The 22092-nt window shown below is 64.1% G+C and overlaps 1 protein-coding gene across 1 annotated transcript; it reads left to right on the forward strand.

Annotated features, from left to right (window-relative positions):
• The first annotated feature begins 11359 nt into the window (after window positions 1–11359).
• Rbbp8nl (RBBP8 N-terminal like) lies at window positions 11360–18715 on the forward strand. The gene is made up of 13 exons (XM_026407861.2): window positions 11360–11420; window positions 12431–12473; window positions 12955–13050; window positions 13292–13404; window positions 13832–13904; window positions 14091–14239; window positions 14363–14445; window positions 14666–14832; window positions 15398–16091; window positions 16351–16411; window positions 16861–16931; window positions 17025–17109; window positions 18585–18715. Exons 1-13 carry the CDS (start codon window positions 11360–11362, stop codon window positions 18713–18715), a joined length of 1827 nt encoding a protein of 608 aa, XP_026263646.2.
• Window positions 18716–22092: the final 3377 nt, after the last annotated feature.

Below are 22092 nucleotides of genomic sequence, written 5' to 3' on the forward strand. Positions count from 1 at the left end.
TCCCCAGTCCTGCACACAGTGGGCACTCAGCACAGGGTGCCCCTGCCCCACGTCCCCAGTCCTGCACACAGTGGGCACTCAGCAGAGGGTGCCCCTGCCCCACGTCCCCAGGCCTGAACACAGTGGGCACTCAGCAGAGGGTGCCCCTGCCCCACGTCCCCAGTCCTGCACACAGTGGGCACTCAGCAGAGGGTGCCCCTGCCCCACGTCCCTAGTCCTGCACACAGTGGGCACTCAGCACAGGGTGCCCCTGCCCCACGTCCCTAGTCCTGCACACAGTGGGCACTCAGCACAGGGTGCCCCTGCCCCATGTCCCTAGTCCTGCACACAGTGGGTACTTAGCAGAGAGGCTCCCCTGCCCCACATCCCCAGGCCTGAACACAGTGGGCACTCAGCACATGGTGCCCCTGCCCCACGTCCCTAGTCCTGCACACAGTGGGCACTCAGCACAGGGTGCCCCTGCCCCACGTCCCCAGTCCTGCACACAGTGGGTACTTAGCAGAGAGGCTCCCCTGCCCCACATCCCCAGGCCTGCACACAGTGGGTACTCAGCACAGGGTGCCCCTGCCCCACGTCCCCAGCTGCACATAGTGGGTACTCAGCACAGGGTGCCCATGCCCCACGTCCCCAGTCCTGCACACAGTGGGTACTTAGCACAGGGTGCCCCTGCCCCACGTCCCCAGTCCTGCACACAGTGGGCACTCAGCACAGGGTGCCCCTGCTCCACGTCCCCAGCTGCACACAGTGGGCACTCAGTAGAGGGTGCCCCTGCCCCACGTCCCCAGGCCTGAACACAGTGGGCACTCAGCACAGGGTGCCCCTGCCCCACGTCCCCAGCTGCACATAGTGGGTACTCAGCAGAGGGTGCCCCTGCCCCACGTCCCCAGTCCTGAACACAGTAGGCACTCAGCAGAGGGTGCCCCTGCCCCACGTCCCCAGGCCTGCACACATTGGGCACTCAGCAGAGGGTGCCCCTGCCCCACGTCCCCAGTCCTGCACACAGTGGGCACTCAGCACAGGGTGCCCCTGCCCCACGTCCCCAGGCCTGCATACAGTGGGTACTCAGCACAGGGTGCCCCTGCCCCACGTCCCCAGGCCTGAACACAGTGGGTACTCAGCAGAGGGTGCCCCTGCCCCACGTCCCCAGGCCTGCACACAGTGGGCACTCAGCAGAGGGTGCCCCTGCCCCACGTCCCCAGCTGCACACAGTGGGCACTCAGCACAGGGTGCCCCTGCCCCATGTCCCCAGTCCTGCACACAGTGGGCACTCAGCAGAGGGTGCCCCTGCCCCACGTCCCCAGTACTGCACACAGTGGGCACTCAGCACAGGGTGCCCCTGCCCCACGTCCCCAGGCCTGAACACAGTGGGCACTCAGCAGAGGGTGCCCCTGCCCCACGTCCCCAGTCCTGCACACAGTGGGCACTCAGCAGAGGGTGCCCCTGCCCCACGTCCCTAGTCCTGCACACAGTGGGCACTCAGCACAGGGTGCCCCTGCCCCACGTCCCTAGTCCTGCACACAGTGGGCACTCAGCACAGGGTGCCCCTGCCCCATGTCCCTAGTCCTGCACACAGTGGGTACTTAGCAGAGAGGCTCCCCTGCCCCACATCCCCAGGCCTGAACACAGTGGGCACTCAGCACATGGTGCCCCTGCCCCACGTCCCTAGTCCTGCACACAGTGGGCACTCAGCACAGGGTGCCCCTGCCCCACGTCCCCAGTCCTGCACACAGTGGGTACTTAGCAGAGAGGCTCCCCTGCCCCACATCCCCAGGCCTGCACACAGTGGGTACTCAGCACAGGGTGCCCCTGCCCCACGTCCCCAGCTGCACATAGTGGGTACTCAGCACAGGGTGCCCATGCCCCACGTCCCCAGTCCTGCACACAGTGGGTACTTAGCACAGGGTGCCCCTGCCCCACGTCCCCAGTCCTGCACACAGTGGGCACTCAGCACAGGGTGCCCCTGCTCCACGTCCCCAGCTGCACACAGTGGGCACTCAGTAGAGGGTGCCCCTGCCCCACGTCCCCAGGCCTGCACACAGTGGGCACTCAGCACAGGGTGCCCCTGCCCGACGTCCCCAGGCCTGAACACAGTGGGTACTCAGCAGAGGGTGCCCCTGCCCCACGTCCCCAGGCCTGCACACAGTGGGCACTCAGCAGAGGGTGCCCCTGCCCCACGTCCCCAGTCCTGCACACAGTGGGTACTCAGCAGAGGGTGCCCCTGCCCCACGTCCCCAGGCCTGCACACAGTGGGCACTCAGCAGAGGGTGCCCCTGCCCCACGTCCCCAGGCCTGAACACAGTGGGCACTCAGCAGAGGGTGCCCCTGCCCCACGTCCCCAGGCCTGAACACAGTGGGTACTCAGCAGAGGGTGCCCCTGCTCCACTCCCCAGGCCTGCACACAGTGGGCACTCAGCACAGGGTGCCCCTGCCCCACGTCCCCAGGTCTGCACACAGTAGGCACTTTGCAGAGAGTATGGTCCCTCCCTCCACACTGCCCTGATCCAGGGGCCAGGGGGCTCCTTGGCCTCCTCTGCTACCCCTTCCACTGAGAGACCGGAGCAGGGATGGCAGAAAGCCCAAGTCCAGGCTGCGTGGCCAGCCAACCCCCAGACAGAGGAAGAGCTGGTCAGAACTCAGCGGCTGCCAGGGCACCAGGGCGAGGTGGGGGTGTTCCTGAAGACAGGGTGAGCTCTGCTCTATGGAGGGACAAGGGCTGAACCAGCCAGGTGACGTTCCCTCTTTCATAGCCTCAGGCCTGACCCCGTCTGATCCCCGTGTCCAGGACTCTGCCCCAGGGGCAGTCCAGTGCCCACCACGCCCAGCTGGCTGGGGCACAGGTGTGTGCGCAGGGCGTGTGCACACATGGGTGAGCTCTGGGAGGCCCAGGCCTTGCCTGCTCTCCAACACTGGACCCCCGGGCCCCGCCGGCCCGCCACACGGCAGGGAGAGTGAATGAGCGAGGGCTCTGTGCTCCCCCAGTTGTGCTGGACCCTGACTCTGCTCAAAATACCTCATTTTATGGAAATTTTTAAGTCGACCTCATTAGCTGGGCGTGGCCCCTGGGCCTGCGGTCCAGCTCAGGAGGTGAGCAGGAGGAGGAGGAGGAGCCGGGAAGTCCAGGCCAGCCTGGGCAACGCAAGGGACCCCGCAGCAAAACAGCCCGGCCAAAGCCTGCTGGAGCCTGATGCGCATCACACAGGAGTCCTTCTTCCGCGCACCGTGATGGTGGGATGGGCGCTCCCGAGGCAGGCCAGCGAGAAACCTCCAGGGCTAGGCGGTCCTCCTGGGCTCCCGTCACCCGCTGTGTGGCCGCCTGCACCTGCACCCACCCAGCACTGGGTTTTGCAGCCACCCACGTCACAGGCTCTGCCTTTGGATCATGGGGGCTTTCATCACAGGACTGGGCCCTGTATTTACCCCCTGACCTGTCCAGTTGAGGGTGACCATAAATCCAGCCGCTGGGGACACCCACGGAGATGGCGGCAGGCGTGATCGCCTTTGAGAAACTTTTGTTCAGCTTCTACCATCATCCAGTCAGAGGCCCTGCCCAGTGTGTCAGTCTCAGGCAGGAAGTATCCACTGCTGCGCCAGCCCTGGGGCAGGCCCTGGCCAGGACTGTGCTTACCACCTCAGGGCTCCTGCTGAGCCGCCTGGGAAGCCCACTTGGCAAATAAGGCCCTAGCTCAGAGAGGTGAGGTGACTGGCCCAGGTAGCCCAGCTCTCAAGGATGGAGTCAGGATTCAAACCTGGCTGGCCTAGGGCCAGGGGAGCTGGGCAGAGTACTGGTGTGCAAGCCCTAGCCCCGAACCTGACCAGACTAAGGGTCCACACGGCTGCTGGGAAGGGCACGCCCCTCCCTCTCCACCAGGACCTCCCTGTGCACACCCATGTAATTCCCCCCCACCATGCACATGGTATGCCTGCACACGGGAACACGCCCAGACACGCAACGCCCGTGTGAACATGTGTGTGAACTCACAGGCTGCTGACCACATGCAGGTGCACGCTCGCGCAGCGAAGGCAGCCTAGTCGGGGCTGAGAGGAACCTGCTTCCCACAGGCCCAGGGGCTGGGAGTCCCAGGCTGATTCCCAGGTGGTTAAGGGAGGTGTCCTGCTTCATGGGGACCGCTCACTGCGTCCCCAAACCCGCCCATGGCCAGGCCTTCGTAAGGGCAATGATCCCGTTCAGGAGGGATCCGCTCCTGGTCTCATGACCTCATCATCCCCCAACCCCCCAAAACCTTAGTCGCAGAGTTCGGATTCCAACCCGTGGCTGGAGAGACTCTTGAGACAACAGCAAGCAGAGAGCACAGCACACACGTGTGCACAGCCTGGCGTGAACACATGCACACGCATGCCACAGCCCCACCTCAGACAGTGCCATGCTGGCCACGCCACTGCCCCACAGGACACGTGCCAACACATGGGTGACAGCTCAGGCCCCTCGCACAGGGCCTGCCCAAGAGGAGCAGACAGGCACCCACCAAGCTGCATGAGCTGACCACGCCTGCACCCGCCAAGGGGCCATGGTGGGGCCAGCGATATCCAGTCCTCAGCCCAAGCCCAGGCCAGCCATCAGCACCCAGTGGAGAGCAGGAAGCCCTCCTGTCCTCTGTCCTCCGACTTTGCCCGCTGAATGGGTCTGGACCTCCCCGCTGAGCTGAGCTCTCTGCAGAGGCCACCCAACCAGGTGCTTTGGGGTCCTCTCTGACTCCCTCTGTGGTCCCATGGGAAGAGATGCCCACCTGCCCTGGGGCCTGGAGATGCCCACCCATCTGGCCCTACATAGGCCCTGGACAAACAGGACAGACCAAAGGCCCCAGCAGAAGCCAGCTCTCCCAGGAAGAGCACAGGGTCACTTCCAGGACCAGCCTCTGGACGTCTGTCCATTGAACTCTGGCAGGGTTAGGTCCTGGAAAGACAGGAGATGAGGCCAGACAGGGCCGGTTCTCCTGCCAAGGTCAGCCCAAGGTCAGCTGGGCTGTGAACAGCACGAGGGGCCGCTCTGGACCCCTCCCTCCGGAGCAGGATCTCTCCCTCCTGCCCCACGTGCCCCCATGCTCTGCACTGCCCTCAGGGCCACCCTTCTGTCCAGGGCCACTGGCTGCTCCTGCCGGTGATTGTGAGGAACAATCCCATCTCTATGTACTGCCGGCCCAGCCGGTTCTGCCACTTCCCTGAGATGGCAGAACCCGCTGGGCAGCTTCAGGCCGTCCCTGCCTCCTTTCTGCTCCGGGCTGGGGGAATGGGGAACCTGTCAAGCGGGTTTGGCCAAAATTCCGTCTTGTTGCCTGTGTAAGTTCACGCAGTGCTCACTGCTTTCTCCCTGGGTGGGAGCACTCAGGCCGGCACAGAGGCCCCCGGAGGTCGGGCAGGGCAAGGGGCCGTGAGTACCCGGTTTCACCAGGCAGGGCAGCTTGAGGAGTGGGCTGGGTTGGGACCACGGGGTGCTCACCACCGGGCGGGCAGACTCCCGCGCAAAAAGCAGGGGGTGGGCGGGCGGGCCGCCCTCTCCACTGTGCATGAGGGACTCAGCCACTGGTCCTGGGCGCCTGGTCCCAGGGACCCTGTGAGGAGGAGGGCGCTGTGGGCTTCCTGGGCAGCGGGGTGGTACAGAGGCAAGGCCTGGCCCAGGAAGTCTCGGTGGTCCACTGAGGGGCTCAAGGGCACAGGAATGGCCTGGCGGCCGACACTCCTTGTCAGGCAGGATGAGTGAGGGGAGTGCCGGACGCCGCTGCCCACGGGACAGTGGGGAGCTAGGAGGGGAACCTGGCCGCTGGGTCCAGTGTCTGGGGAGGCAGTGCGCTAGGCCCCTGCCCCAGGCCTGGGAGGCCAGGCCAGCCCATCTCTGAGGAGTCAGGTTGCAGGGCCACTGTTACCTGAGCTGCGGCAGCGCTCCTCTGCAGGTGTGCAGAGGCACGTGGGCACCCAGGCGCAGGAGGCAGCGTGTGCACAGGTGCACACTCACATGCAGCCTGCGCGGGGCGTGTGTGCACAGCAGGCGGGATGCCTGGGGCTGTGCACAGCACCTGTGCCCAGGTGGGCCTCTCTGTGCGTGGGGCCGGGGAGTCCCGGGTGTGCACCTCCCTGTTGGGGGTCTGTGTGGGTCGGCAGGGTGTCAGAAGCATGTGACAGGGGCACCCTGGATGGCCCACCCTGAAGCAGACCCCGAGTGACTAGGAGGCCCTACTTGTGTCCTAGCTGTGCTTGGTTTGCTGGTGACAGTAGACAGGTGACATCGCTTGGCCTCAGCTTCTTCGTCCATGATAATAGGGGCTTCTGTGGCCACTGCCCAGGGGACTGTGCAGCTCCTGTCACTCCCAGCATGTGTCGGGTCAGGCAGCTCCTCGCTCTGGCTGGAAGCCCCCGTCACTTGATCGGCCAGGAGCTTTGACAGCCCAAGGTGGCACATCCCCACCAGCCCCCAGCAAATGACTTGGCCAAGGTCACCATGGCGGGCTCTGCCCTGCACTGCACAGCCCCCACCCACAGAGGCTGGAGGAAAGTCGGGGCCAGCCGGGCCCAGATTCAAATCCTGCACTGCCACTCAGCTGCTCTGCAACTCAGTGTTCGAATCTGTGCAGCGGCCCAGTCAGCACCTCCTTGGCCATGCGGGCTCTGACCACATGCGTGTGCTGGGCTTGAGCACACAGTAGGTGCTCCATAAGCTCTCGTGCTGCAGACATTTAGTGTGCTCTGATGGTGTGCCTGGCCCAGGGTGGCAGCAGACAGGAGGCGAGTGGGGGCGGGGGAGTCACTTGGACAGAGTGTCGAGATGCAGGTGGTGGCCAGGCCACAGCTCGGAGCTCAGCCTCCTCAGGAAACTCCCCAGAGCCAGAAGACAACCCTGGTGTGTGCGAGGAGCAGGGTGGCCGCCATGCTGCTGGCCACCATCACTATTTTTGTAGACAGGTGGATAGTCAGATGGCCCCTCCTCAGAAGGGAGCAGAGTCAGGGTCCCAGCTCTCCTCCCAGGGGACTTAGGGGGACGAAGGCCAGGGAGGGCACCAGCCTGGGCAGACGTGCGTGGCCACGGTGCCCAGCAGCTCCTCTGGGTCAGCTCCCTTGAGGGACAGGCCCCCCATGCTCCCTGGGGCAGCCTGAGGATCCTGGGGCCCATCTGCCTTGAAGGCAGGACTCAGGCTGGACACTAGCCAGGGGCAGGACACCAGTGGGCACCTCCGTGGGCTTTGCCATGGGCCCAGAGGGTGCCTATTCTGTTGGGAACATGGCAACGTCATTGGTGTGAGGGATAGATGACACCTCCCCTGGGAGTGGCCACTGAGAGATGTGGCCTTGTCCCCAGTGAGCAGCTATGTGGAGTCATGGTGGAACCCAGGCCCTGCCTGGGCTTGGGAAGGGCTGGCCCTCCTGAGGGTCTTTTGGGGCGTGGGACTTGAACTGGTCACTTGAGGAGAGGCTTTTGTAGGCTGCACCACCAGCCCCGGGGTCTCTCTGTGAGGGAGGCACTGTCGGGTCCCTCTGCCAGGCACTCTGCACACCCTGCCTGGCTCTGCACTACCTGAGCACGGGAGGGAGGCTGGGGAGAGCCCCACAGCCTGATGTGAGTGGGCCAATCCTCCATCCAGAGAAGGAGACAGAGGCTCAGAGAGGCACAGTGCCAGGCCACATGGGAGACACAACCAACCCCCTGCCTTCAGCTCTGTCCAGACAGACGCCAGGCTGGGGTGGTGGCCCTCTGCTCTGGGGCACTGAGACTTTGGCCCAACCTCCTCTGATCAGCCACTCCAGGGACCCCGAGGGGCAGGTGGGGGACCTGAGGGATAGTGGTACCTGAGCCTCAGTGGGGTCCTGGGAGACAGGCCTGCAGTGTGTGCCCTCCCTGATGGGCATGTGGAGGACCGTGGCTCCCAGCACTGAGGCTCACGGTGGAGGGCCGTCCTGGGCCCCATGTGGGGAGCGGTTCCGTTGTCTGACGAGCTCTGCTCAGTGCTGGTAGGACGAGCACACTGCCAGGCACGGGCGCAGACCCCCTCCAGCTGAGGTCCAGCCTCGCCTGTTGCCAGCTTTGACTAGTGAAACCCCCTCAGGGGGGCCGAGAGCAAGGCCTGGCAGGGTCTGAGGAGCTGGCGGCAGGACCCCCTTTGCACCTGCCCCCCAGGCCCAGCCTCCCTCAGCAGGTAGGTCAGAGCTGCCCATCATCCCTGACCCTCATCTGCTCCTCCAGGGAGGCCCAGGTCCTGCAACACCTTCCAGCTGGAGATCGGAGTGAGAGGGACGGAGGATTCTGGGCCTGCCTGGGGGCCCTCAGGCCCAGAACCCAGATCTCCACCCACCCCATCCATCCTGCCCTGCACAGCCCCCCCAAGCTTGCCCTCCCCCTCCCCAGGGCACAGCCCCCAGGTTCAGAGGCAGCGACCCGACCCTGGGCCTGCAGGCGCTACCTCCTGAAGCTCCCGCCCCAGCCTTGGCTCCTGGGCAGACCCCACCCCGCTTCAGAGTTCCCTGCACTCCCGGCCACCCTCAGCAAGCCCAGAACACAGGCCAGGCCTCCTGGGGGGCCTCCTGGCTGGCCCTGGCACAGGCTGCTGGGTGTGGCCCGTGTGTCCACAGCCTGAGTTCATGCCACTCATGCCGCCCACTACTGCCCCAAAGCACCAAAGCTGACAGACTTCACCCCAGGTGGGGGCCCACCCTGCCCACCCTGCCCACCCCCAACACTCCAGGAGAGTGAATGCTGGGGACCAGGCCACACTGAAGGTGACAGAAGCCCAGGAGGCTGGCTCTGCCAGCCACCACCAGGGAAGGGCACTATCACCCAGAGGCTGGTGGGCTCTGCCTGGGCCCACTGCCCCACCCAGTGTGCAGGAGAGCATCTGCCACCCTCTGGGTCTCTAAGAACAGCCAGGCAGAGCCCAGAGGAGAGCCCTGGGAGGAGGGGCCCAGGCCTGCCAGCCTGCCTCTGTGCACCATGATTTCACTGGGGACAGTTCCCGTCTCATGTGGACCCATGGGCACCACAGGCTCCCTGGGGTGGCTCCCTTGTGGGCGTCAGCCCAGCCCACAGGCAGGCACTGGAGGCCAGCAAAGAGCAGGGCTGGGTGAGCCGGGCAAGTCGGGGTGGAATTTCAGGTGCTGCAGCTCTGCCCTCCTGCCTGCTGAGCCTGGCCTCCCAGCGGCCTAAGCCAGAGACCCAGCCCCGTCTCACCTCCCAGGACCCTCATCGAAGTTAGGTCTGCACAGCAAGGCTCACAGCTCCCTGGGAAATGTCCCAGGCTGATGCAGTGCGAATGAGTGGGACACGCAGCCCCGAGCAAGTTCAAGGCCAGCTCCCACTGCCCCGTTGAGCACGGCAGGAAGGTGGCCTCTTTGAGCCTCAGTTTCCCCACTGGAGAGAGATGGCTGTGGGAGGGTAACAGCATGTATGGCACTCTGGGAAAGCCGCTGGGTAACCATGTGACCTGAGCCCCGGTCTCCGCTTGGCCTCTGGACCCCAGCATCCTGTGTGTCACTTCAACCTACAAGGACATCCCTTATCAGGCGAGCTCTGGTTCCCATTCCCCATTCCCAGAGGACTCACCCTCCAGACACAGAGCCACCCCAGGCTCTCATGCTCCTTGCTGCTTTGAACAAGTGTGTAGGTGTCTTTAGGAAGTCTTTGAGGTGCAGGCAAGACTGTCCTCTGTCCTCTGTGGCTCACTTGCCATGGCGAGGCCTTGGAATAGCAGGTATCACAGGCCCACATGCAGGTTGAGCAAAGAATGGAGATTTGCAGACATGGAGGCCCTGTAGCCCCATGGCGAAGGGACCTTGTGTCCTGCAGATGGGCAACAGGGAGCCAGGGAGGCCAAAGGCCTATGCACCAGGGGAGGCCTGGGCATGAGCGGCCATGGCAGAGATGGCAAGGTGGTGAGACTCTGGGTCTATACAGAAGGCAAAGCCCACGGTTACTGCAGACAGACCAGGGAGACTCCAGGGCTGACAAGCCAGGAGACCCCAGTTCCAGGAGGGTTCCCAGTTTCCCTGGACCAAAGACCAGGAGGGGACGCCTCCCCGGTTTGGAGGCAGGGCTCGGCTCAGTGTCTAGGACAGGCCCTATGCTGCTCCTGGTGAGGCTTGGAGAGGGAGCCAACGCTCAAGGCCTGGTCCCCTTCTCCAAACAATTGGCCGCAAGCAGCCCCAGCCCCATGGTGGCCGCCTGGCTCCGCCCCAGCTACAGGAGGTTGTGTCAAACCAGGGCCCAAGGCGCCACTCAGGAGAAGTGCTGGGACCTGAGACACCCCCAATCCACACAGCACAGGGCCCCACCAAGGACTGTGACCAGACCCGCCCTGCACAGAGGTCTCTGCAGCCGCTCAGCGGTGGCAGCCTCAGGACAGGCCCCCGGCAGTCCCCAGAAGGTCTCTCTGTGCAGCAAACACCCAGCATACTAAGCTCCCAAGGACACTGCAGGCCAGGCCTGGCCCAGCCCCCCAACCTGTGACCCAGCCTCCCAGGCCTGGGAGAAATCTCTGGGCAGGGGTGGTGGCCAACCCCTAAGCTCACTTCTCCTGCCACCTGTGAGCTATTCAGGCCTCTGGGAACTTGGAAAGTCCCAGAATGGCCTGAGGACAAGTGTGCTGTGACCCCAGGACTGTGGACCCAGCCAGTGAGAACCCCACATCCTTTGACCTGGTCTCAAGCTGTAGGTCCAGAGGGCCCACTGCCCAACTGAGCTCTCCTGGGACCTGTGAGGGAGGGAGACAGACAGCAGGGAGGGAGCCAGTGGTCAGAGGCCCCTCTGCAGAGGGCTCTCGGCATGAGGGCTGCTGTGTCTGTGTGCATGGGCGCTGTGAGCCCATATTACACGTACAGTCACGTGTGTCTGCATGTTGACGTGTGTGTGCATGCACGTGTGTATCTATATGACTGTGCGTGTGCACATCCATCTGTACATGCACACAATATGCATGTGTGTCACTCATCGTGTGCGCATCTGCATGTAGGCTGCCTGCCCTGTCAGGCTGTGGCACTGGGGGTGAGGAAAGGTTTAGGGGCCTGGTGGACAGCAGGACATGGTGGGCTGGCCCAGCTGGTTAGTGTGGCCTCTCTGCTCTAGGCAGGGCTTACGAGTAGAAACCATGCCAGGCCTGGTGACTGGACACTGTTGGGAGTACAGGGCCGCTCAGGGGGACTGGTGCCCCTAGGGTGAGAGCCCTCTGGCCTCCAGCAGCACACTCTTCACCTGACGTGGGGTCAGGGTCCCCTGGCACCCCGTAGGTGCTGCAGGTGCAACACACAGGCCCTTCCTCCAGCAGCCCCTCTCCCCACCCCCTCCTCTGCAGACTGGAGACAGAGGGCGCTCACAGCCACGGTCACCCCCACATGCCCGGCACACAGTGACCAGGGCTTGGGAGCCATGGAGAGCTTCACAGAGTCGCTGAACAGGCTGAAGGACGTCCATGAGAAGGAGGTCCTGGGTAAGTGGCTGGGCACCGAGGGGCCCCGCTGCCCTCATCTGGGCAAATGGTCCTGAGGGGCAGTGCAGTCCAGGGGCTGGCTCCAGGCACCACCTCCAATTGTGAGCAAATCTGGGGGTCCCATCTCTCTGGCCCAAGAAGTGGAGTCTTAGCTGCCAAGCCACCTGGGCCAGAGTCACACAGGGTGTCCTCAGAATGTGGCCCCAGGAGAGGCACACATTCAGGGGTCACAACCAACACCTCACAGCCTCCTGCCGCGCCCAGTCTTGTGTGTGTCCATGCCATGTTCTCCCAGAGGGTCCTCCACTTCCAGGGTCAGAGCACGTGGCTCCAGGGCCTGCTCAGGACACTGAGCAGAAGTTCTTTCCCTCCAGGGCATGTCCCATACCCCACGCTTCCATCCAATCCCTCCGCCGGCCAGGCTGCAGCCCCTCTGCCCACCCCACCACAGTTCCAGGTCAGCCACTCCCTGAGACTCCCTCTCATGCAGCGCTCACAGCCACCGTAGGCCAAAGGGGCTGGCTGCTTTCTGAGCACCTGGGAGAAGTGGGGCTGCCTAGGCAAGACCCATCCCCAGCCCCAGGCTGGCTGGACCCACACTGGATCACAGAGATATAGTGACAAGGTTGGGTCTTCCCCAAAAGCCTGCTAATTTCACATTAACAGCCCCAAAAAAAAACAGCCCCTCTTGGCCTCTGCCTCTGCCAGGTAGCCAGCCACGTCCAGCCCTGGGGTCCCTCTAATCCCCAGACGGACACCAGAGCCACAGTCCCAGGGGCAGAGGAGAAGCTGGGCCCAGAACAGGCCTCAGGCAGCCCCCGTGTCCCAGCAGTGGGTGCAGACAGGGCGCTGCTCCAGGAGCTGCTCCAGGCAGGGGGCAGGGTTCAGGAGAGGGCCCGCATGACAATCAGGACAGGAGGAGCCAACTGGACACTCTGCCCAGACCCCTCCTCTGCAAGGGGGCAGCAGGGCTGCGCCTGACCTGCTCCCGTCTCTGCCCGCCCGGCCAGGACTGCAGAGCAAGCTTCTGGAGCTGAATGCGGAGCGCTGCCGGTGAGTCAGCCCGCTGGGCAGAGGGTAAGGCGGCCACCTGCTGCAGGACCCGAGCCCAGGGCGCCAGCACTGCCACCCTCCTCAGTGCAGAAGGGAAACAGGCTCAGCATGGGGTTGGGGAAGCCACTTGACCAAGGTCACCCGGCACGTAGGTGGTGGAGCCGGACTGGACCAGGGACGGGCCCTGAGGCAGCTGGGCAAGGCCCTCTCCCCAGGGCCCAGGGGATCATCGCAAGGCCATAGCCTTTTCTCGCGGGTGGCACACAGGCTGGCACACAGGCCTGGCTCTCCATGGCCGTCTCTAACTGGGCTTTGGTTTACATGTGCCATAGCTGAGCAGGTAGCAGGTGGACCAGCCAGAGGTTGGCAGGGGACATGACAGCAGGGCTAGACCTCACCTTGCAGGGCCCACTTGAAGGACAGGCCCCTGCAGAGAGGCCTCTCTACGGGCCACACCCACCCACCTGCCGCTATTCTGCAGGGATGCACAGCGGGTGGAGGAGCTTTTCACCAAGAACCACCAGCTCAGGGAGCAGCAGAAGGCGCTGAAGGAGAACCTGCGGGTACTGGAGAACAGGTGGGCGGGGCCCGCGGGGCACTGGGTGGGGGCCTGACAGCCCACAGGCCAGGTGGCCCACCACAGGGCTTCTCGGAGCCTTACGTGAACGACAAGATTCCTTCCTAGATTCAACTGGACATGGGACACAAGCCCACGGGTGGAAACAGGCCTGGGAGTTGACGAGGCAGGGGCATGTCCAGGAGGAGGGCAGCAAGAGGCCTAGTCCCCTCTCAGTGCGGCCTCTTGTCCCCACCCACAGGCTGCGGGCTGGCCTGTGCGACCGCTGCGTGGTCACCCAGGAGCTGGCTAGGAAGAAGCAGCTGGAATTCGAGAGCTCACATCTACAGAGCTTGCAGCGCATCTGTGTCCTCAGTGAGCCTGCTGCCCGGCAGGGCCCAAGTCCCCTTTGCCAGGCCAGGGACACGGGTGGTGGGGAAAGGGGAAAGGCAGCCAGCCGGCAGGTGAACAGAGGCGAGCACCCCACTCTGAGCTGAGGGGCCTCCCAGGGCCTCAGCCTTCTCCTGGTGACCCAGAAGGTTCCACTGGTCCTACTGACAGGCAGCCCCCTTCTCTCGGAGGGAGCCCCAGACACAGGCGGAGGGCCGTCTTGTCACTTTTCCACACCCCAAGGCTGGCACAGTTCCCTCAGTACCATCACACCATCTGCCCATGCGGCACACTTCTGTGCACCTGCTGTATGGCGGGTCCGGGGCCCGGGGGGGACTGACTAGGAGCCAGACACAGAAGGGGGCTGCCCTTGGCTGCCCCCCAGCTGCCTGCTAATCACTGCCTCTTGCAGCCAAGGAGATGAGCGGGCTGAAGGAGGAGAACAAGATGCTGAAGGAGGAGGTGAAGCGGCTTCAGAGCCTGCAGTGAGTGGGAGAGGGTGCCAGGCCCAGGTCCCCATCTCCCCACACATCAGACCCTGAGGGGAGGGCTGCACTTCCAGGGTCACCTGGGTGTCCCCTGAAGTGACTGGCACCAGCAGGGAGCCCTGGTGCTTCTTGCCCTCTCTGGGCTCTGCCCACCTCACCACTCTGTCTCTGCCTCTGCTCCAGAGACAGGCCCATGCCCCTGGCCAAGGAGGACACCTCGGACCCCCCGTCACCCCTGCTGTTCCCCTCCCCCAGTGGCTGGAAGGCTGTCACTGAGAAGCCTCCTGGAGGCCATGAGGAGGCTGAGGACCAGCTGGGTCCACGGGGAGAAGGTGCTGTGGGACTGGGGAGAGCTGGGAGGTGGGCACCATGGACAGGGCAGCCCTCATCCCAGGGCTGAGCCACCATCCCCTGGGCATCTCCCGAGCTCTGAGCCACTGCTTCTTCTCCCACAGAAAAGTTGGTGGGCTACAGGACATCTCCAGTAGCCAGAATCTCCCCGGGGGCCAACCTGTCGGAGCCGCGGGCCCCAGACATGGTAAGTGGGTCAGCCCCAGCAGGAGGCTGGTAGCCACAGCTCTGCTCTGCACCAGGAACCGGGTGTCAGCCTCACACGGAGCATGCCTGTCCCTAGTGCCAGCAGGGCCCTGGGCTTCACTGGGTGAGGGAGGAGGCGAGGTGGGGCACGATCCAAACTCACACAGGGCAAGGCCAGGGCCCCAGTGATGTGGCCCGATGGACGCCTCTTCCCTCTGCAGAGCCCCCAGTGCATCGCCAATCAGCTGCACGCAACGGTTGCTGTGGTGCGCCCGGGGTCCCAGAGCTGCCCAGCTGAGCGGGGCGCTGCCAACGGAACACCCCCACTGCTGTCCGCCAGGAGCAACCCACCCAGTCCAACGTACAGGCACAGCCTCCCCCTGGACAGGTGAGGCATCCCCAGCACCAGGAGTGGCTCCCTTTCCCAAATTCTGGACCTACCCTATGCAGTGAGCAGCAGCCCAGGAAGTGCCCTCATTATCCCTCCAAGAGCCCTGTCCTTCTCTGGTTCCTCTGGGCATCCGTCCTGGTGCAAAGCTGCCACGAGGTACCTCTCCAGGAGGCACAGGAGCTGGAGGTGGGCAGCACTGCAGAAGGGCCCGCACCAAGCCCGTGGCTCACTGTCAGAGAGTGAGCAGCGTCCTGGAGGGCGGAGAGGAGCGGCAGGGCCCTCCAGGCAAGGGCGCTGGTAGACTCCTGCCAGGACAGAGGGGAGCCTCCGTGTGCAGGCCCCAGCCGCCTCTGGCCAGGTCCACACCCTCTCCAGGGCTCAGCCTCCAGAGACAGGGCTGGGGCCTGGTCAGTGCCTGTTGCCCTGGGCAACCTGCCTCACCCCTGGGCCTCAGTTTACTCACCAAGCCTCCTCCGTTTTCTGACACGGGGGCCCTGTGGGGGCTCACTCGGCCAGTCACTGCTGACCGATGGTCGTAGTCACTGGGCCTCTTCCCCCACAGCTTCCTGCGGGCCTCCCAGTCCTCTGCCTTGACCTACGAGTCCCTGCAGCGCTCCCTTCAGGCTGACCGCCTCTGCCTTCTGAACCGCCACTTGCCCCTGCCCCTGCGGACCCCCCATAGCAGCCCCCAGCCCCAGGGTCTGAAAGCCAGGGAGGCAGAGGCCTGGGAAGAGCCTGTGGGCCTGCTGGGCCTGCCTGGCACTCTGGTGGGCATGCAGGACCCAAGGCTGGAGGGCGCACTGCACCTACTCCTGGCTCAGCAGCTGCGGGCACAGCGGGCGGCCAGCACCAGGCTGCGGGGCCCGGCCACACCAGAGGAGACTCCTCCTTCCCCGCCAGTTGGCTTGGACTCTGAGATCCCTGAGAGTGAGGTGCCCGGAGCAGCTCTGGCCCCAGCAGACCTGCCTGGCAGGTGGCAAGCGGAGCCCACAGGCCCAGTCAGCCCTCGAAGCAAGGAGGTCACAGCCACTCAGGACTATGCCCCAGACAAGCCCCTGGACCTCTCAGACCGGGGTCGGGACCGAGACGCCCCCAAGTCTACTGGTCAACCTGGGCCATTCAGCCCTGCAGTTGCCCACACTCCCAGTCCAGAGCCACCCACCCTGTCTGGACCCCTGATCTGCAGCCCCCAGGCACTCAGCAATGGCACCAAGGAGACCAGAGCACCAGAGCCCAAAGAGTCCCCTACTCCCATGGTAAGGGGCCCAACGCTGGCCAAGGCTCAGCCCCTGTCCTTGGTCCCCACGTTCCCTGCTGAAGCACCCACACTGCTTAGGCTGCCCTCTTTCCACCACCTGCCAAGGCAGTGCCCAGGAGCAGCCTGGCTGCCTCCCTAATTCTGAAAAAAGAAGGGCTGGCCTCCAGCCACAGCCCAGGTGTCCCGCGGGCTGTGTCCAGGGCTGAGTGCAGGCAGGGAAGCCCCCAAACACTGAAGCCGTTTACCTGCCTCCCCAGGACCCTGCACACCCTCCCCCAGGGCCCCACCCCAGCCTGCCCTCTCCTGGCAGGGCAGGAGGTGAGGCCACAGGAAGGTCACGGCCAGCACCCCACCCACAGAGGCCTGATACCGACGAAGCCCCAGGTACAGTGAGCGCCCAGGGCCGTGAAAGTCCAGGGGGACACGAGGCCCCCATGGGGGGAGGCTCAGTGTCAGCCCATGGGCCTCACGGGCAGCACCCGTCTAGGGCAGCCAGACGGGAGCTGAACCTGGGCAGGCACTTCAGCCGGTCAGCAGGAGGGGTGTTCAAACCCCAAGCCAGCGGAGGCCGAGCTGGGAGGGCACCACCGCAGGCAGGTTCTGGTGCAGCAGACCTCCAGCTGCCTCTGACCAGGAGGTACCTGGGGCAGGTAGCCTGGCCCCTCCAGTGCTCATTCACTGCAGGGCTCTCTTCCTGTCCTCGTCAGACAGGCTGAGGAGGCGCCCAGAGCCACCAGCCTGGCTGACTGGCACCCTATGTCCTTCAGAGCTCAGCAATGCCACCGCACAGAGGCCAGAATCAGATGAACGGGACGAGCCAGACACCTCAGACAATGAGGTGGGTCCCTGGTCACACGCCTGGGCGGGCCCCGGCAGCAGCACTGTCAGGCTGCAGTGGGGTGTCCCTTGCTGAGTGTCCCCTTCCACCCAGGGCCTGAGCTCCAAGGCCAGTGCTGGGCAGTGCCTGCAGGGTCTGCAGCAGAAGAGGAAGCGGGCCTCGGACCTGGAGGGCCAAGGTACCACGCCAGGGGCAGGAGGAAGGGCAGGGAGTGATACTGCATCTGGGTCATCTCCCCTGTTGCTCCTCCTGGAGCTCAGAGGTGGCATCCCTAGGAGCCAGAAACGAGTCCCGGGCCTCTAGGCACAGGCCCCTAAGAGGAGAGACCCAGGGCCGACCTCGGTGAGCTGACAACACTGCCTCCTCACGGTGCATCCAAGCCTGTTTCCTCACCTGCCAGGCGGCTGGCACTAGAGCTCTGTGGGGTCTCAGTGGGACACAGGTGGAAGGCCTGAGCAGAGAGCTGGGGAGAGCCTCACCACCAGAAGAATGGGCATCCTGGCCCCCAGGCAGCCCCCAAGAATCCAGGTGTCCCTGGACACACTTGTCCACCTTGGAGCAGGCAGCAGTGACAGACACATCCCGCTGGGCATGGGTGTTGGCGCCCGCCGGAGAGTCGGGGGCTGCCCACTATTTGCCCAGGGTGGGGCCTGTGGGCCGCTCCTCCCGGGAAGGCCAGGGGGGCCTCAGCCCTGGGTCCAGAGTACCAGGGCGGCCTCCCACTTCCTGATCTGAGCACATGCAGAGCGTTCGAGCAACTGAGCTGATGCTGTGCAGCCTGAAGTTTATCCAAGCAGTGCCTGCGACGCGGCAGGCTGGGCTGCGGCCACCACCATGCGCCGTTGTTGCCCGGAGGGCGACCGGGCCGGTGTCTGCTCGAGCCGCGGCCAGCACACCTGCCTTATTTCCAGGCCTTCCTGCTCTGTTGCTGTGTACGTGTGAAAACTGCCCCAGCTGAGGGGCCAACTGCCAAGGTCCCAGGGTGTCACCTCCCACTCTCCAGTTCCCTTGCCCTCCCAGCTGGGCCAGGGGAGAGATGGTGGGCAGGGGGCTCAGTCCACATGGGCACAGTCCACAGCTCCCATCACAGCTGCCAGGTGCCATGCGTTCCACATGTGTGGCACCCACTCTGCAGGGCAGGGCACCAACAGCCCAACCAGGACAGAACACTCACATCCTGTGTCCATGGGAAGGGCAGGGAGTGGGTACTGCTTCTGGGTCACACGGCTTTCACGGTAGGGAAGCTGAAGCCCAGAGAAGACAGGTGAGTTGCCCGAGGTCACAGGGCCAGGTCTCTTGAGTGTGTCCTGCATCAGAGCCATGCCCAGTCCCTCCTCTGGCCTCAGCCCCAGCACAAGGGGTGACCCATAGAGGGACTTGGCCAGCATCTCGGGACACAGAGAGCCTCACCCATGTGCTCCTGGTTATCCAGCATGACCTCCCCAGGGCAGCAAGGGAGGCTCAAGGGTCGCAGCCCCTCCTACCAGAACTTGCAGGTCTGGAAGTCCAAGGCTGTTCAGAACAGGGGGACCAGCTGGCTTCACAGAGGCCGCACTCAATACCCCTAGTGAGAGTCACTGTCACCTTGGGGGAGGACACACAAGCCATCGAAGGAACTGCCACACCCCTGCTGACTTGGTCTGCCTCCTACAGCCTCCAAGAAGCCATCCCGAGGGAGAAGAAAGCCAAGGGAGTCCCTGACCACAGCCGAGGGTCCCAGGAGCCCAAGGGACACCAAGGGCTGCAGTCCCTCACACAGCAACAGTGGCCTGGGGGAGACCTAGCCAGGCCAGGCCAAGGGGTTCCACACTTGCCCAGAAGCAACTCTCCGCCTGACCAGCCTGGACAGGCCACCCCACCAACCAGCAGATGGCCTGGCAAGTGGCCCTTCCAGACGGCGCCGTTGAGATGGAGACATGGCCTCTGGCTGGTGTTCTACCCTGCTGTTCTCCCATCTCTGCAAGCCCTGCCACCTGTCCCACATGTTCAGCTGGGCACCTGCTCTCTCTGGGCAGCAGAACAGAGAGGCGGGGGCAGGGGCTGCTGGGGCCCCAGCCCAGCCCCACCCCCGCTCTTTTGGGCCGCACCTTCACCTCCAGATGCCACAAACCACTCCAGGCCCTGGAGACCCTGCCTGCGGACCCCGCCCAGCCCTTCCCACCAGGTGTGAGCTCCGGGCTTGGTCTCAGGCGCCTCCTAGTGGAGCCCAGCAACGTGGACAGACGGAAGCCCATGTCTGGTAGAGCCCTCCCAGACAGGGTCCCAGAGCCTAGAGAATAAACATGCGAAAGAGGTGGGCCATCCAGCCTCACCCACCTAGGCAGGTGACCCCAGAGAGGCTGGACTGCACTGGGATGGACGAGCCGAACTGAGACAGCCCTCTCGCCGTTGAAGGGACCAGGTGCCCTCTGGAAAGGGCTGGAAACGACAGCAGGGCACCCATCTGGGCAGAGCCCCTTCCTCGATGGCACACTCTGAGCCCCTGGCCCCACTCCTGCTGCCAGTACACCCACAGAGCAGCACCCAGGACGGTTTTCCTACTTTTGCCTCTGCCTCTGGCTCCTCCAGGGGAGCCTGAGACGCAGACTCCTGGGCCCTGCTCCACCAAACCAGGACCTGAGAGCGTTTTAAGCAACTCCCAGGCGTCTAGGCACAGCTCCCCTGCACAGAAAGAGGGGCGGAGACAGAGGCCCCAAGATCTCAGCTGGACTTCAGGGAGCCTCAGTTGGGCAACTGGACCAAGGCACAGGGTCAGGGCTCAGTGTGGGGAGAGATGAGGGAGAAGTCATCCCTGCGAAGGCCAAGGAAGAGGGCATCAGAAACCCAGATTTGGGTTTTGAGGGATGAGCAGGAGTGTTATGAGCAGACACAGGGCTCATGTGTTGTGGAAAGTTTACTAAAATCAGAACTCTAGGAAAGCAGGCCAGAGGCCACGCAGGAAAACCAGAAGGGGGATATGGAGCGATGTTGAGGTGGACACTCAAGGGGAGTCAGGCAGAGGGAACAACTAGAAATCACCCCAGGGCTGATCTGCAGCCAGGACACTCCCTACCATGCCCTCAGTGACCTCCAGACACAGTCCTATACATAATGCCTGCTAAGAAAACTCTGACCATAACTGAGTCAGGAGGACCCACTCTGGCCAGGATGAGGCAGGGGTGGCCACAACACCAAGGGTGTTATGGATGCCCATAGCTGGGAGTCTGAAACTCATGCCTACAGGGATGGTGGGACATGGGTAATGACCAAAGAGGTAAGGAAGGCTTGGGCCTCACTAACAGGCTTCACACCTTGCTGACTGCGGCCTGTCTGCCTACTGACCTGAGAGGCCAGAGGGACTGAGACCCAGAAGGGAGGTCCAGGTGTGTGTGTGTGCACACGCGTGAGAGAGACAGAGAGGGAGAGGGAGGGAGAGGGCAGAAGTCCTCCAGTTCTTAATCCAAAATGGAATAAAGCGCCAGCTGTGTCCTCCAACCACTCTGCTGGCCAGCTTCAGCCTCTGGCCACCACCTGTACTCTCTGACTACCACTGGATGGGGAGCACCCCGGGCCAGGGAGGGAGCCCCGCTCCTGCCTCTGTGTGCCTCCAGCACCTGCAGGCTCAGCACAGCATCAGCCAGACGCAGAAGAGCCGCGAGCCAGCTCCTCACCGCCTGGCAGACCAGCACCAGGAGGAGCCCAGGGCACCCTGAGGGTGGCCCACACCTCCTTCTCCCCACCCCGAGCCTACTGACCCTCCCCTGGGTGTCCTCGTGAGAGCAGCAAGGGTTGAGAGCCGCTGTGAGCCTCGCCCCAGGCTCTGCACTCCACATACCAGCTCCCTTCTCCCAGAGGAGCCCCAGGGATAAGGTTGGCATCCCCCCATTTTACAGAGACATAAAACTCATGGAGGTGAGCTCCCCTGGTGGCTGGACCAGTGACCACTGGTGGAGCTGGAGGCTGAAGCCCACAGTGGCTGCTGCAGTCCCCAACACTGCGACTCTCCACATGCAGCCCTGTTTCAGAAATGTCCCAATCAAGTGAATGCATGTCCCCACCACCCCCTGGGACCAACCCCACATTCTTTCAGACAGCAGAGCTGCTCACCTTCCCTCTCTGGCCTGGCAGAGTCCTGGAAGGCCAGCTTGGAAGGGCAGGGGGAGATAGAAAGAGGACTGGACACAGGGAGCCTGCCTACCCTGGCAAGTGAAGGTAGACCCAGAGAGAGCGCCCGGGTGATGGCAGGGATGGGGCCTGGACAGCAGAACTGGGTGAGGATGCAGTCTTCACCCGCTCTCCACCTCACCCAGGCTGCCTCTGCAACCCCACCCCCCACACACACCTGGCACAGGGGCCTGAGACAGGTGACAGGTGCTGAGTGACTACAGGAAGGACATTTGCTGGGCTTCCTGCCCCTGTGTCCCCTCTCTGAGCCAGGCTCGTCCTGGCAACACCCAGGTCCCTACTGTGGAGATGAGCTGGACAGGGCAGGGAGGTGGCAGTCCCCTGAACAGCCAGGCCCTGACACAGATGACGTGGGCAAGCCTCCCGACCCAAGAGGCAAACCCGCAGGAAGTCGGGTCCAGGCGCAGGAGGGAAATGGAGGCCTGGGCACAGCCTTGGCTCACGGCCGCTTTGCCCTGCACTGTCGGACCTGGCCACCTTCCTGGGCAGGTGTCTGCTGCCTACAGACCCTCCTTCTCATCTTCAGTCAGCGAGGAAGTCAGGTGGCACCACTGGCCCTCCCTGGAGCGCGTTCGCGGCAGGAGACCCTAGAGGAAGCACACAACCTAGAAGGGGAAGTGCACCCGGGTGTGGTCCACGCCCCGGATCTGAAGCCTACGATGCGCGCTTTCTGAAAGCCGAGCCGCACGCCGGCCCCGCCAGGGGTCATGGCCGGCGAGGCAAGGTCTCGAACCCGGGGCTTCTCAGGCCGCCCAACGCGCGGCCCCTGCGCGCGGCTCCCAGCTCCCCGGCCACGCGCCCAAATTAGCTCTAGCACCCGGGAGCGCTGCGGCGTGGCGCCCGCCCACGACGCCACTCTAGCCAATAGGCGAGCGCAATGGCGAGTTATTTGCATGTGGGCGCGCCGCAGCCAATGGGCGGGCGCAACGGTGAAATATTTGCAAGTGGGCGCGCCGCGGCCAATGGGCGGCGCGCAGCGCGCGGCGGCGCGCACTCG

Source organism: Urocitellus parryii, chromosome 6 (assembly GCF_045843805.1).
Source record: "Urocitellus parryii isolate mUroPar1 chromosome 6, mUroPar1.hap1, whole genome shotgun sequence".
Classification (NCBI taxonomy): domain Eukaryota; kingdom Metazoa; phylum Chordata; class Mammalia; order Rodentia; family Sciuridae; genus Urocitellus; species Urocitellus parryii.